Consider the following 16,164-nt stretch of genomic DNA (forward strand, 5'->3'; position numbering starts at 1 on the left):
GAAACACAGAATCCAGCATTACCCCAAGCCTTTCCTGTCACAACTGAGTGCATTGAAAGAAACAGCCAGTGTGTGTCATTGAGAACTGCACTATCTGTCCTCTCGAGTGGCAGCAGTCAAGACTATGGTTCCCCCATCTTACTCTGTTCAGAGAGCTCTCCAAATACGAGTGGTTTATCCAGGAGCAGTAGCCAGTCTTTCAAGGGTAGCTGAAGTTCAAGCACTTGCAGCTTTTACAGACTTGAGGGAAAGAGCAGTGGAGGAGTGGCACAGGCACAGGATGAGTCCCGAGTGGGTACAGGTCACAGCACAAAGCTGTCTTTATCATTGCCCATTTTGTGCCAGTCTCACTGAGAACTCTCTGGGATGGTTGGTGTGAGAAAGGGAAAAAAATCAGTGCAACAAGAGGTGCACAGTTGGGGCAGTGCACAGTGAGCTTGACTCTGTATCTCTAACCCATGCTGTACCTGCCCTGGGAGTGTGTGCCGGTTCACTGCTTTAAGGCGCACGTGCTTGACTAATCTACTGGAATTTTTTGAGGATGTAACTGGTAAAATAGATAAGGGAGAACCAGTGGTTGTGGTGTATTTGGACTTTCAGAAGGCTTTCGATAAGGTCCCGCATAAGAGATTAGCGTGTAAAGTTAAAGCACATGGGATTGGGGGCAAGGTACTGACTTGGATAGAGAACTGGCTGGCAGACAGGAAGCAAAGAGTTGGAATAAACGGGTCTTTTTCCGAGTGGCAGGCAGTGACTAGTGGGGTACCGCAGGGATCGGTCCTTGGACCCCAGCTATTCACAATATATATTAATGATCTAGACGAGGGAACTAGATGTAATATCTCCAAGTTTGCAGACGACACAAAGCTGGGTGGGCGTGTGTGCTGTGAGGAGGATGCCGAGAAACTCCAGTATTATTTGGACAGGTTGGGCGATTGGGCAGATGCAGTATAATGTGGAGAAATGCGAGATTATCCACTTTGGTGGCAAAAACAGGAAGGCAGATTATTATCTGAACGGCAATAGATTGGGAGAAGGGGAAGTGCAATGAGACCTGGGTGTCCTTGTGCACCAGTTACTGAAGGTAAGCGTGCAGGTGCAGCAGACGGTTAAGAAGGCAAATGGTATGTTGGCCTACGTCACGAGAGGATTCGAGTACAGGAACAAGGATGTCTTGCTGCAGTTGTACAGGGCCTTGGTGAGACCACACCTTGAGTATTGTGTGCAGTTTTGGTCACCTTATCTGAGGAAGGATGTTCTTGCCATGGAGGGAGTGCAACGAAGATTCACCAGACTGATACCCGGGATGGCAGGAATGACGTATGAGGAGAGATTGCGCTTATACTCGCTAGAGTTTAGAAGAATGAGAGGGGATCTCATTGAAACTTATAAAATTCTAACAGGACTAGAGATGCAGGAAAGATGTTCCCGATGGCAGGGGAGTCCAGAACGCAGGGGTCACAGTCTGAAGATAAGGGGTAAGCCATTTAGGACAGAGATGAGGAGGAATTTCTTCACCCAGAGAGTGGTGAACCTGTGGCATTCTCTACCACAGAAGGCAGTTGAGGCCAATTCATTAAATATATTCAAGAAGGAGTTAGATATATTTCTTAGGGATCAAGGGATATGGGGAGAAGGCAGGGACAGGGTACTGAGTTTGGATGATCAGCCATGATCTCATTGAATGGCGGAGCAGGCTCGAGGGGCCTATCTTCTATGTAAGGCCGAGTTAAATTCCTTGCATCTATTTACTGATTCCACACTCCAGAAAATGAGATTGGAGATAATAGGGATACTCCAAAATCAAAATGATTCACCAACCATAGGATAAAAAGGGCAGGTTGACAACAGGAACTTGTGCAAAATGGTTTATTAAGATCAGCCATTTCAATCTACTCAATACATTCAGACAAACAGAGAATGTCCTATAAAAGAATGAAACCATTTGGTACAGCAATTCTCAGCTTAATTGCAGTGTGGGGTCTCAGTACAGCAGCAGGTGGGTGTGCCCATGCTCCTGGTTAGTTGATGGCAATGTTCCTCTAAATGGATTTCACTTTACAATTTGTTATTAAATGTTGACAGAGAATGGGGTGAGTGTTTACTGAAATTAGATACACTCTTAACAGATGTTGCCTCAATTGATGTCTTAAATCTTGTATCTGAAGTAATGACAGGATGTCAGTGATACTCTAGCATGAGGTTTGAGCCTCTGGCTAACGCAGCTTGCGAGCTCCCGCACGGTGACAAGCCAACAACCTCCTCAAAGGGCGGGGCACTCACTCACACGAGACCCATTATACCTGGATGGTTGGACTGTCGATTGATTGACTCGTTACGTCAGTGACTGTGCACACAACTTCGCTCCTCCTTACACCAGCCGCCTACGCTTGGACAGGCTGCCATCTCCCTCGCTCGGTGCATGGTGAAGGTCTGTGCCGGCGCCCAGCGGAGACACCAGGTTCAACATGGTGTCTTTGGAAGCACGGCCAAACAGAGCCAACAGGAAGGCTACACCAAAGCCGGTCGCACGCTCACCCTTCACAGAAAATAAACAGGTAGTTAATCTTTAATGGGCCAGTGACCAGACTCAATTTTAACAACCTTTGTAGCTTCACAGTTTCCTAAATAAAAATTAGCCCACAGCATCAGGCAACAATAGAAATGATGCACTTTGAAATGTTGAGGGATTCAAAGGTGGGTTGGATAGTACAGTGACTGAACATTGGGCCTGTCTTCCATCTCCAGAATCTGGTTTGAATCCATCCACACTGATAGATCAATGTCTCCATTTCCAGTTCACTGCAGAAGCCCTACATTAATGAGTTTGAGCCATCTCAATACAGCTCCTAATGGACATGGGCCCACAGCATACTGATTCAGCACTAAACTGACAATCTCACTCAGACAGTACATGACACTGGTGTGCAAATTGGCTGCAGTAGGGGACACTCTCCTGAGCTTTGGATTGAGGCACCTTGTGACCGTGTAGAAGGAGCTTCACTCTATCTAACCTGTGCTGTACCTGCGCTGGGAGTGCTTAATGGCATCATTGGGTTCCCAAAATGGCAAGTGTTCCACTCCCTACAAAACACCTCGCTTTAACAGGCACCAAAGTTTACAGGAGCAAATAAACACCCTTTTTCACAGAGGTTTGAAGTGAAGCGTGTCGTAAGCCAGGGAAAGAGATACAAAGCGAGGGAGAGATCATGCAGGAGATACAGAGGACAAAGAAATGCAAACATGAAATGGAAAAGGAGACAAATATTAATTCATGTACAGAGAAACAGCACTGAACTTTTCAGATAAATTGTTGCAGGGGCAGGATCTGAAACAGCAAGAAATATTTACTTTTGCAAATTGTAGTGATGGCGACAGTGCTGAAAATGGAAACATAGAAGATAGGAGCAGGAGTAGGCCATTCGGCCCCTCGAGCCTGCTCCGCCATTCAATGCTGATCATCCAAATTCAGCACCCTGTCCCTGCTTTCTCCCCATATCCCTAGATCCCTTTAGCCTTAAAAAATATATCCAACTCCTGCTTGAATATATTTAATGAATTGGCCTCTACTGCCTTCTGTGGTAGAGAATTCCACAGGTTCACCACTCTCTGGGTGAAGAAATTCCTCCTCATCTCTGTCCTAAAAGGCCTACCCCTTATCCTTAGACTGTGACCCCTGGTTCTGGACTCCCCGACAATCGGGAACATCCTTCCTGCATCTAGTCTGTCTAGTCCCGTTAGAATTTTATAAGTTTCAATGAGATCCCCTCTCATTCTTCTAAACTTCATCGAGTACAAGCCCAATCGACCCAATCTCTCCTCATACGTCATTCCTGCCATCCCAGGTATCAGCCTGGTGAATCTTCGCTGCACTCCTTCCATGGCAAGAACATCTTTCCTCAGATAAGGCAACCAAAACTGCACACAATACTCAAGGTGCGGTCTCACCAAGGCCCTGTACAACTGCAGCAAGACATCCTTGTTCCTGTATTCAAACCCTCTCGCTACAAAGGCCAACATACCTGCATGCTTACCTTCAGCGACTGGTGCACAAGGACGCCCAGGTCTCGTTGTACTTCCCCTTCTCCCAATTTATTGCCATTCAGATAATAATCTGCCTTCTTGTTTTTGACACCAAAGTGGATAACCTCGCATTTATCCACGTTATATTGCATCTGCCATGCTTCTGCCCAATCACCCAACCTGTCCAAATCACCCTGGAGTTTCTCGGCATCCTCCTCACAGCACACACGTCCACCTAGCTTTGTGTCATCTGCAAACTTGGAGATATTACATCTAGTTCCTTCGTCCAGATCATTAATATATATTGTGATGAATAGCTGGGGTCCAAGGACCGATCCCTGCAGTACCCCACTAGTCACTGCCTGCCACTCGGAAAAAGACCCGTTTATTCCAACTCTTTGCTTTCTGTCTGCCAACCAGTTCTCTATCCAAGTCAGTACCTTGCCCCCAATCCCATGTGCTTTAACTTTACACGCTAATCTCTTATGCGGGACCTTATCGAAAGCCTTTTGGAAGTCCAAATACACCACATCCACTGGTTCCCCTTTATCCACCCTGTTTGTTACGTCCTCAAAGAATTCGAGCAAATTTGTCAAACATGACTTCCCCTTCGTAAAACCATGCTGACTCTGTCCGATTAAATTATGCATATCCAAATGTCCTGTTACTGCTTCCTTAATAATGGACTCCAACATTTTACCAACCACAGATGTTAGGCTAACTGGTCTATAGTTTCCAGCCTTTTGTCTGCCTCCCTTTTTAAATAAGGGCCTTACATTAGCAGTTTTCCAATCTGCTGGGACTTTTCCTGAATCCAGGGAGTTTTGGAAAATAACCAATGCATCCACAATCCCTACCACTACTTCTCTCAAGACCCTAGGATGTAAGCCATCAGGTCCAGGGGATTTATCCGCCTTTAGTCCCATTATCATACCGAGTACCACCTCCTTAGTGATTTTAATCGTGTTTTGCTCCTCCCTCCCTATAGCCCCCTGTTTCTCCAGTGTTGGGATATTTTTAGTGTCCTCTACTGTAAAGACTGATACAAAATATTTGTTCAGCGTTTTTGCCATCTCCATGTTCCCCACCACTAATTTCCCGGTCTCGTCCTCTAAGGGACCAACATTCACTTTAGCCACCCTTTTTCTTTTTATATAACTGTAGAAACTCTTGCTATCTGTTTTTATATTTTTTGCTAGTTTACTTTCATAATCTATCTTCCCTTTCTTAATTAATCTTTTAGTTATTCTTTGCTGGCTTTTAAATGCTTCCCAATCTTCTATCCTCCCACTAGATTTGGCTACTTTATATGCCCTTGTTTTCAGTCGGATACTATCCTTTATTACTTTACTTAGCCACGGATGGCTGTCTTTTCTTTTACGCCCCTTTTTCCTCTCTGGAATATATTTTTCTTGAAAGTTGTGAAATATCTCCTTGAATGTACACCACTGCTCATGCACCGTCTTACACTTCAATCTATTTTCCCAGTCCACTTTAGTCAACTCTGCTCTCATACCTTCATAGTCTCCTTTATTAAGCTAAGCTTAGTACGCTGGTCTGAGATCCAACTCTCTCACACTCCAACTGAATTTGGAATTCAACCATGTTATGGTCACTCATTCCAAGGGGATCCTTTACTGGGACATTTTTTATTAATCCTGTCTCATTACACAGGACCAGATCTAAGATTGCCTGCCCCCTGGTTGGTTCAGTTACATACTGCTCAAGGAACCCATCCCTAATGCACTCTATGAACTCTTCCTCAAGGCTGCCCTGCCCAATTTGATTTGTCCAGTCAATATGAAAGTTAAAATCCCCCATGATTATAGCTGTTCCCTTATTACAAGCCCCAACTATTTCCTGATTTATACTCCGACCAACAGAGTTGCTACTGTTAGGAGGCCTATAGACTACGCCCACTAGTGACTTTTTCCCCTTATTATTCCTTATCTCCACCCAAACTGTTTCACTATCCTGATCCTTTGACCCAATATCATTTCTCACTATTGCAGTGATTCCATCCTTTATTAACATAGCCACCCCACCTCCCTTTCCTTCCTGTCTGTCCTTCCTAATTGTCAAATACCCCTGGATGTTTAGTTCCCAGTCATGGTCACCTTGCAGCCAGGTTTCTGTAATGGCCACCAGATCATACTCATGTGTAGTTATCTGTACCGTCAACTCGTCTATTTTGTTACAAATGCTGTGTGCATTCAGATAAAGAACTTTTAAATATGTTTTGTGACAATTTATTCCTGCTTTTACCCCCTTTACTACTCTATCTTTATATACATTCTGTCCCTTCCTGACACGCTCTGGTTTTTAATTCCCCCACTGCTACCTTGCTCTATTGCCTTCTCCGCTGACATTTTTATTTTTCGCTCTCTTGAAACCTCCCCCCCACTAATTAGTTTAAAGCCCTCTCTACAGCCCTAGTTATTCGATTCGCCAGGATTCTAGTCCCAGCACTGGTCAAGTGAAGTCCGCCCAAACGGAACAGCTCTCTCCCGTCCCAGTACTGGTGCCAGTGTCCCAAGAAGCAAAACCCATTTCTCCCACACCAGTCTCTGAGCCACGCATTTAACTCTCTGATTTTATTTACCCTAGCCAAATTTGCTCGTGGCTCAGGTAGTAATCCAGAGATTATTACCCTTGTGGTTCTGCTTTTTAATTTGGCCCCTAGCTGCTCATACTCCCTCAGCAGAACCTCTTTCCTTGTCCTATCTATGTCGTTGGTACCAACATGGACCACGACAACTGGATCCTCCCTCTCCCACTCCAAGTTTCTCTCCAGCCCAGAGGAGATGTCCTTAACCCTGGCACCGGGCAGGCAACACAGCCTTTGGGACTCTCGCTTTCGGCTGCAAAGAACCCTATCTATCCCCCTAATGATACTATCCCCTACCACTACATTTCTTTTTACTCCCCCCCACTTGAATGGCCCCTCGTTCCACGGTGCTGTGGCCAGGTTGCTCATCCTCCCTGCAGTCCCTGTTCCTGCCCTCACAGGGAGTAAGAGCCTCGAACCTGTTGGACAAGAGCAAGGGCTGCGGCTCCTCCAACCCTACCTCCTGGATCCCCGTACCTGCCTCACTCATAGTCACACCCTCCTGTCCCTGACCACGGAATACATCTGAATTAGTTAATCTAATTGGTGTGACTACTTCCTGGAACACAGAGTCCAGGTAACTCTCCCCCTCCCTGATGTGTTGCAGTATTTGAAGCTCGGACTCCAGCTCATCAACACGGAGCCGGAGTTCCTCGAGCAGCCAACACTTGTAGTTTCCTTTATTTAAATTCAGGACCCTAGTCTGAGTCAACTACTTCACTCTCCATCTTAATGAAGAATTCGATCATATTATGATCGCTCCGACCCAAGGGGCCTCGTACAACAAGATTGCTAATTAATCCTTTCTCGTTGTATAATACCCAGTCTAAGATGGCCTGATCTCTAGTTGGTTCCTCGACATATTGGTCCAGGAAACCATCCCGTATACACTCCAGGAATTCCTCCTCCACAATATTGTTATTAATTTGGTTAGCCCAATCTATATGTAGATTAAAGTCACCCATGATAACTGCTGTGCCCTTATTGCACGCTTCTCTAATTTCCCTTTTAATGCCATCCCCGACCTCCGCATTACTGTTTGGAGGTCTATATACCACGCCCACTAACGTTTTCTGCCCCTTGGTAGTTCTCAGTTCTACCCATACAGATTCCACATAATCAGAGCTAATATCCTTCCTTACAATTGTGTTAATCCCTTCTTTAACCAGCAATGCTACCCCACCTCCTTTTCTTATCTTTCCTGAATATTGAATACCCCTGGATGTTGAGTTCCCAGCCTTTGCCACCCTGGAGCCATGTTTCCGTAATCCCAATCATATCATATTCGTTTACCTCTATTTGTGCAGCGAATTCATCTACCTTATTCCGAATGCTCCTTGCATTAAGACACAAAGCCTTCAGGCTTGTTTTTTTAACGCTCTTAGGTCTTTTAGAATTATTATTTACTGTGGCCATGTTTGATTTAAACCCTTGATTTCTCTGTCTGCCACTTTTGTTTTTCTCCTTCCTGTCTTTTGCTTTTATCCTGGTTTCCCTTTCCGCTGTCTCCCTGCTCAGGTTCCCAACCCCCTGCCATTTTAGTTTAAACCCTCCCCAGAGCACTAGCAAACCCTCCCCCTAGGACATTGGTCCCGGCCCTGCCCAGGTGCAAACCGTCCGTTTTGTACTGGTCCCACCTCCCCCAGAACCGGTTCCAATGTCCCAGGAATTTGAATCCCTCCCCCTTGCACCATTCCTCTAGCCACGTATTCATCTGAAATATCCTTCTATTTCTACTCTGACTAGCACGTGGCACTGGTAGCAATCCTGAGATTACTACCTTTGAGGAAACATGTACAAGAAATGGCTCGGTCAGAGGGAACACAACACATTCCCAGCAGGTCGGTTGTTAGTTCCATGAATTATAAAAATTAAAAAGCCCCAAGTCGTTTTAGTTCCATCAGTCTCCCACTTGCCTAGAAATAAAGACCTTTAATACTTAGGAGAGGTGGTGGGCTGCAGACTAACACAGCACTCACCCATTCTCCATTGAGCAGCCGACTGTATTCATAATCCCAGTAGATCTTTACCTGCTTAATCTCCACCCTCAAGCTATCTTTACTGAGCAGAGTATGCTGTTAGTAATTTACTGTTAGTTCACATATAACTTTATTTGCTCATTACCAACAGCAGTTTTCAGCCTACACTCCCTCAAGTTCTTCATCCACAGCCTCAAATTCTTCCCTTCCCCACACTCCCTTACCCAACACCCACATACTCACTGTCTGCTTCCCTCACTCCTCTCCTGCATAAACTCCGCCCTCTCCTCTACACACAAATCTTTCCCCAACTCAACCTTCTCCTCTGCACACACCCGAACTCCCTGCACTCTTAGACACTAAGTGTTACTAAAGCTCTCTCGGTACTCACTGTGTGTACAGGGGAAGCAATGTCCACATGGACCCACACTCCCGGCCAATCGAATCCAATGTGGGCACCAATAAAGAGACCTGCACAGGAACTTTGAGCGTTGTCACGATCCTGAAAGAGAGAGAGATAAAAATGAACTGGAAACCCAGTGACAGAGTCTATCGCTGCTCCTTTTCTCTCCTTACTGCTTCTGCTAGCACCGCTCTCCCTCTGGCCAGGAGAATGGGGCAGCGTGATCTACCTCCCACAAATTTCTCCACAAGCACAGTGTAAATTCAAGTCAATGAATGGTGTATCCGTGTCGACGCCACCTCTTACCAATGATGGTCTCATCCAAGCAATGGGACATGTGACGGGCTGAATGTTGGGGGGACCAATACTCAGAGTGCAGATGAACCCAGCTTCAATCCACACACCCAGTTTTGATCAGGAGCACTGAGCGAAGAGGCTAGGAGCCTCAGCTGTGGTGTTGGGGAGGCAGGGTGGAGGAAGAGGGGACAAAAGCAAAGGGGAGAGTTAGACCTGTGTTCCTAGCATCCCTTAATTACCAGCTACAGGGATCACTGCTGATGTTGTGGGAGCATCGGACCAAGCAAGTAGAAGATGTGGCCTACGTAATGAGAAGTTCAATTTAAAATTACATGCAAGGAACAGAGCATCGCAACCAATGTCCCCTGTAACCGCGCTTTGTTCTGCGTGGCCTGTTTCTTTTAGTGCGCGGTCCCTTTAAATTTCCACACATGCGCGGTATTTACAATGGAGAAGCCAGTGAGCGGCCTGTGCGGGACCTTTCCCATTACTATGCAACCGCGCAGCTTAGAGGGAACATTGATCGCAACACTCAGAATAGCTCAGCCGGCCAAAGAACATTTGGGGGCCGGGCAGCTCCAGATCAGCTCGCTGGCCAGTCCAAGGCTCCAAGCCCAATCGAATGAATGGAGCCACCCGGAAAGCAGGCAGCCACTGTACTGACGTCATCACCTTCCAGGTTGTGTCAATTTTGGCAGTTCTGTTCATGTACTTTTCACATGGACAAATATCTCACCAGAATTTCTTTCTTAAGTGTCAGCCGGGGCTCAGTGGGTAGCACTCTCACCTCTGAGTCAGAAATTTTTGGTTTAAGTCCCACTCCAGAGGCTTGAGCCCAGAATCTAGGCTGACACTCCAGTGCAGTACTGAGGGAGTGCTGCACTGTCTGAGGTTGCGGATGGGACCTTAAAACGAGGCCTCGTCTGCCTCTCAGGTGGACGTAAAAGAACCCACAGCAATATTTGCAAAAGAGTTGGAGAGTTCTCCCCATTGTGGAGGCCAATATTTATTCCTCAGCACCATCACTAAAACAGATTTTATGGTCATTATTCCACCAACATTACCACAGTGACTACACTTCAAAGTACTTCATTGGCTGTAAAGCGCTTTGGGATGTCCTGAGGTTGTGAAAGGCGCTATATAAATGCAGAAAAAATTTCTGCTGCCCAGCACGGAGCTAGATTATACCTTAGGCCCCTTTCCCTCCAATATCTGACATCAGAAGAAAAACCAAGAGGACTGAGGAGCACGATCCCACTGCCTCGCACTCAGAGAGCACACAGTCCCCACCAACCCGTTAAACACTTACAGCAACAGAGTTCTTCATATCAGCCATGGCGGAGGTGAACTCGCTGAAGTGGAGTTCAGGGCAGTAGACAAGAGGATGGGCGAGGTCTCCACTACTCCGGCCAGCCTTAACACAGGCCATCTCCCACTCTTCAGTGTTGCACAGGATGGCAGCATGGTATTTCCCTGTAGATATACCCTGCACAGAAAGGAGGAATTCCAATTACACCAAAACAGACTGCACCACTCCCCAGCAAAACAGGTACCCTGACTCTGTTACTATCTAATATACCGCAGGCATCATCTCCTGAACACATCGTTCGACACAGCGCGCCCCGGTACTCTGATACAACACACACACCATCCTAATGGGAGGAGAGTTTTTGATTGACAAAAAAAATGACTTTGGTTTTAAAGGATTTATTTTCTAAAAGCCTCCATCACTTGGACACACATCATATGGTGCTGCACTGCATCAAAGCACAATCCTGAACCATTAAATTTAAACAAATTGCTCCTAATGGTTATGTGCACTTTGTAGATCAGTACTGGGTTATACAGGTGTGTGGAACAATACTGGGTCATACAGGTGTGTGTGTGTGGAACAGTACTGGGTCATACAGGTGTGTGTGTGTGGAACAGTACTGGGTCATACAGGTGTGTGTGTGTGGAACAGTACTGGGTCATACAGGTGTGTGTGTGTGGAACAGTACTGGGTCATACAGGTGTGTGTGTGTGGCACAGTACTGGGTCATACAGGTGTGTGTGTGTGTGGAACAGTACTGGGTCATACAGGTTGTGTGTGTGTGTGTGGAACAGTACTGGGTCATACAGGTGTGTGTGGAACAGTACTGGGTCATACAGGTGTGTGTGTGTGGAACAGTACTGGGTCATACAGGTGTGTGTGTGTGGAACAGTACTGGGTCATACAGGTGTGTGTGTGTGGAACAGTACTGGGTCATACAGGTTGTGTGTGTGTGTGGAACAGTACTGGGTCATACAGGTGTGTGTGGAACAGTACTGGGTCATACAGGTGTGTGTGTGTGGAACAGTACTGGGTCATACAGGTGTGTGTGTGTGGAACAGTACTGGGTCATACAGGTGTGTGTGTGTGGAACAGTACTGGGTCATACAGGTGTGTGTGTGTGGAACAGTACTGGGTCATACAGGTTGTGTGTGTGTGTGGAACAGTACTGGGTCATACAGGTGTGTGTGGAACAGTACTGGGTCATACAGGTGTGTGTGTGTATGGAACAGTACTGGGTCATACAGGTTGTGTGCGTGTGTGTGTAACAGTACTGGGTCATACAGGTGTGTGTGGAACAGTACTGGTCATACAGGAGTGTGTGTGTGTGTGTGTGTGTGTGGAACAGTACTGGGTCATACAGGAGTGTGTGTGTGTGGAACAGTACTGGGTCATACAGGAGTGTGTGTGTGTGGAACAGTACTGGGTCATACAGGAGTGTGTGGAATAGTACTGGGTCATACAGGAGTGTGTGTGTGTGTGTGTGTGTGTGTGGAACAGTACTGGGTCAAACAGGTGTATGTGTGTGTGTGGAACAGTACTGGGTCATACAGGTGTGTGTGTGTGTGGAACAGTACTGGGTCATACAGGAGTGTGTGTGCGTGTGTGTGGAACAGTACTGGGTCATACAGGCGTGTGTGTGTGTGGAACAGTACTGGGTCATACAGGCGTGTGTGTGTGTGGAACAGTACTGGGTCATACAGGTGTGTGTGTGTGGAACAGTACTGGGTCATACAGGAGTGTGTGTGTGTGTGTGTGTGGAACAGTACTGGGTCATACAGGCGTGTGTGTGTGTGGAACAGTACTGGGTCAAACAGGTGTATGTGTGTGTGTGGAACAGTACTGGGTCATACAGGCGTGTGTGTGTGTGGAACAGTACTGGGTCATACAGGAGTGTGTGTGTGTGGGGAACAGTACTGGGTCATACAGGAGTGTGTGTGTGTGGGGAACAGTACTGGGTCATACGTGTGTGTGTGTGTGGAACAGTACTGGGTCACACAGGTGTGTGTGTGTGTGTGTGTGTGTGTGTGTGTGTGTGTGTGTGTGTGTGTGGGACAGTACTGGGTCATACAGGAGTGTGTGTGTATGGGGAACAGTACTGGGTCATACAGATGCATGTGTGGAACAGTACTGGGTCATACAGGTGTGTGTGGAACTGTACTGGGTCATACAGGTGTGTGTGTGTGTGGAACAGTACTGGGTCATACGTGTGTGTGTGGAACAGTACTGGGTCATACAGGTGTGTGTGTGTGTGTGTGGAACAGTGGGTCATACAGGTGTGTGTGTGTGTGCGCGTGTGTGTGGAACAGTACTGGGTCATACAGGTGTGTGTGTGTGTGTGGAACAGTACTGGGTCATACAGGTGTGTGTGTGGAACAGTACTGGGTCATACAGGTGTGTGTGGAACAGTACTGGGTCATACGTGTGTGTGTGGAACAGTACTGGGTCATACAGGTGTGTGTGTGTGTGGAACAGTACTGGGTCATACAGGTGTGTGTGTGTGTGTGTGTGTGTGTGTGTGTGGAACGGTACTGGGTCATACAGGTGTGTGTGTGTGGAACAGTACTGGGTCATACAGGTGTGTGTGTGGAACAGTACTGGGTCATACAGGTGTGTGGGAGTGTGGAACAGTACTGGGTCATACAGGTGTGTGTGTGTGTGTGTGGAACAGTACTGGGTCATACAGGTGTGTGTGTGGAACAGTACTGGGTCATACAGGTGTGTGTGTGTGGAACAGTACTGGGTCATACAGGCCACAAGCTCCCGTATCTGATCCCTGGTCTGGACTGTTGGCTAAATTCCAGTGTTGAGGCCCCTCAACTGCATGCAGCACTTCTGGAAGGGATTCAAAACAATGCTGCCCAGGGTTCCCCAGGCACCATACTGTAATTGGGTGAACCTGGCCAGGCTCGGCAGCGACAGCCCCCACTGTCAAAAGCCCAATAACACACACATGGTTGATAAACAAAGAATAGCAGTCACACAAAGAGCTGGAGGCTGTCAACTGTGGAACTGCACTCTAGTAAGTATCCCCATTCTCAGGAAGGATGGGGAAACTGGGGACAGAGAAAATTTGGGGGGGAAACTGCGGTGGAGAGGCGCGGAGAAGAGGGGATATTAAGCTTTTTCAATTTCTACGAGGTACGTCCATGGCCACTGCCAGGTAACTGCTAAGAACGACCATGGGCAGGGTCTCTGGGATCAACCGGTGAAATCAGAGTCCTGAAGCAAACAAACCTCCTGCACACGTCCCCCCACCCCCTCCTCATGCCCCCCTGCCAGCCCTCCAGTTTGTGTATACCTGCGCTCCAGTCAGTGTAGCCATATCGAGGATGATGTCTGCCCCCAGATCCTTAGATGCGTAAGCCACTCCGTCTGCCAGCACCAAGCGGCCCTCAGCATCAGTATTATTTATCTCAACCGTCCTGTACAGATGAGAACACAATCACTTAATCAAATACATTTGGAAAGTGCTCAATAGACATAGTATTAGAATGGTACAGATGAGAGGCGGGCACGCGCTCCACATCACAGGCGGGCTCCACGTCACAGGCGGGCTCCGCGCTCCACGTCACCGGCGAGCTCCACGTCACCGGCGAGCGGCGCGCTCCACGTCACCGGCGCGCTCCACGTCACCGGCGCGCTCCACGTCACCGGCGAGCGGCGCGCTCCACGTCACCGGCGAGCGGCGCGCTCCACGTCACCGGCGAGCGGCGCGCTCCACGTCACCGGCGAGCGGCGCACTCCACGTCACCGGCGAGCGGCGCGCTCCACGTCACCGGCGAGCGGCGCGCTCCACGTCACCGGCGAGCGGCAAGCTCCACGTCACCAGCAAGCTCCACGTCACAGGCGAGCGGCGCACTCCACGTCACAGGCGAGCGGCGCGCTCCACGTCACAGGTGGGCTCCACGTCAGGCGGGCGGCGGGCTCCACGTCACCGGCGGGCGGCGCGCTCCACGTCACAGGAGGGTGGCGCGCTCCACGCCACCGGCGGGCGGTGCGCCCAGAGAGAGCATTTTCAGCTGTGTAACACCAGGGCGAAACAGTTGGTTACAGGTCTGCCACTGGTAATGGGAGCAATTTAAGGTATGGAATTAAAAGGATACAAGTGTATCGCACATTGAAGTGTATTGTTTGGTGATTTTTTTCCCTGTACTTTACACGCTTCATGTCACTAATCAAGCCCAGTACTGACACCACTGCTTAGTTGTAAATAAATACATTTTACAAGTTCTTTTAAGTTATGTAGCTGCCATTAATCAGCAACATATGAAGTGCGTTTACTCAAATACACAGACATTAGAGGTCCCTCCTCTTACAGGATTGCCCACACTGAGTCACTGCATCCCAGAGTGCTGCCTCTGCCGCTCTGCCCAGGGTCTTTCTGTCCATCCACAATCTAGGCTGGCATGCCCATGGTCCAATACAGGTAAACCTGTAATCTGGTTTGTGTAATGTAGTTGAAATAATGGTCTTTCGGATGAGACATGAAACTGAGGGCCTGCCTGTTTCTGGTGGATGTTAAAGATCCCATGGTACCGCTGGAAGAGCAAGGAGGTCTTCCAATGTCTTGGTCAACATTCCTCCCTCAACCAATGCTATTATAAAAAACGAATGCCATTTTTCTCATTGCTCTTTACCTTTAGATACAAGTCACTGCATTGCAAAAAGTTGTTTTATCATATGGGAAGCTTCTGGGAAGAGTGACGAGTTGGTATCTAAATACCAGTCTCTTTTGCTGCACACGGTGCTCCTTTCAGGATAGGTATTTCCCTTGAAAATTGCCTGAAAAAACTCAATCTCTCATAAAATACTTCACCCACAATCAACCAAGTGTACATTTTTAGCACTGCAGTGACCCGTCTGCACTACTGAAGGTTTGCACTGTATAGTCTGTGCAGCCTTACTTTCCAGAGTACATCTGATGAATATCGTCGGGTCTGGTCGCACTGGGTCCAACGGCATTCTCAGCAAGGCAGAACACGGCATGCAGATTGTCCTTAAAACCCTGAAACACAAACAGGACACAGTAACTGCCCCGCACGCAACAACTGCCCCACATGCTGCAAATGCTGGCAGCAGAACACATTAACCCCATTGAAAGCAGAGACCAGGAAAGAGCAGACACTGGGGTTAGTGAAAGGAGGTAAACCTGTAGTATGGCTTGTGTATATAAGATGCTGTAACTGGAGGCTATTGTAGCAACAAGGAATTATAATGTAGTTGGAATATCAGAAACCTAGTCAACTCCAACATTCAGGGTATACAACGTCCAGAAAAGTGAGATGCTGTAGGTATATATGTCAGGGACAAGTGGGAGATAAATGAAGTAATTCCTCTGGTAGGTAAAAAGCTACACAACAAACTGCTCTGGTTAGACATCTCTAATACAAAAGATTCGGAGCGAACACTAGGGGTATGCTATAGACGTCCAGGACGGCATTAGAAGGACAACAGTTCACTCCACAAAGAGTTAGGAAGTGTATTTGACAGCAGGAAAGTTATTTCAATGGGCAACTTCAGTCAACCTAATATAAGTTGG

At 47.6% G+C, this 16,164-nt stretch overlaps 1 protein-coding gene across 1 annotated transcript in view; it reads right to left on the bottom strand.

Annotated features, from left to right (window-relative positions):
* Nucleotides 1-1,853: 1,853 nt before the first annotated feature.
* Nucleotides 1,854-16,164, bottom strand: part of npepl1 (aminopeptidase like 1) — a 33,537-nt gene continuing 19,226 nt past the window's right edge. The window contains exons 8-12 of the mRNA XM_086005176.1: nt 15,530-15,630; nt 13,924-14,047; nt 10,620-10,796; nt 9,002-9,112; nt 1,854-2,539 (exon numbers count right to left, since the gene is read on the bottom strand). Of these exons, the coding sequence (XP_085861302.1) occupies nt 2,372-2,539; nt 9,002-9,112; nt 10,620-10,796; nt 13,924-14,047; nt 15,530-15,630 (681 nt within the window). The 3' untranslated portion in view covers nt 1,854-2,371. The remainder of the gene's footprint in view (nt 2,540-9,001; nt 9,113-10,619; nt 10,797-13,923; nt 14,048-15,529; nt 15,631-16,164) is intronic.

Source organism: Somniosus microcephalus, chromosome 13 (genome assembly GCF_052327205.1).
Source record: "Somniosus microcephalus isolate GS21.2 chromosome 13, FLI_Smic_1.0, whole genome shotgun sequence".
Lineage (NCBI taxonomy): Eukaryota > Metazoa > Chordata > Chondrichthyes > Squaliformes > Somniosidae > Somniosus > Somniosus microcephalus.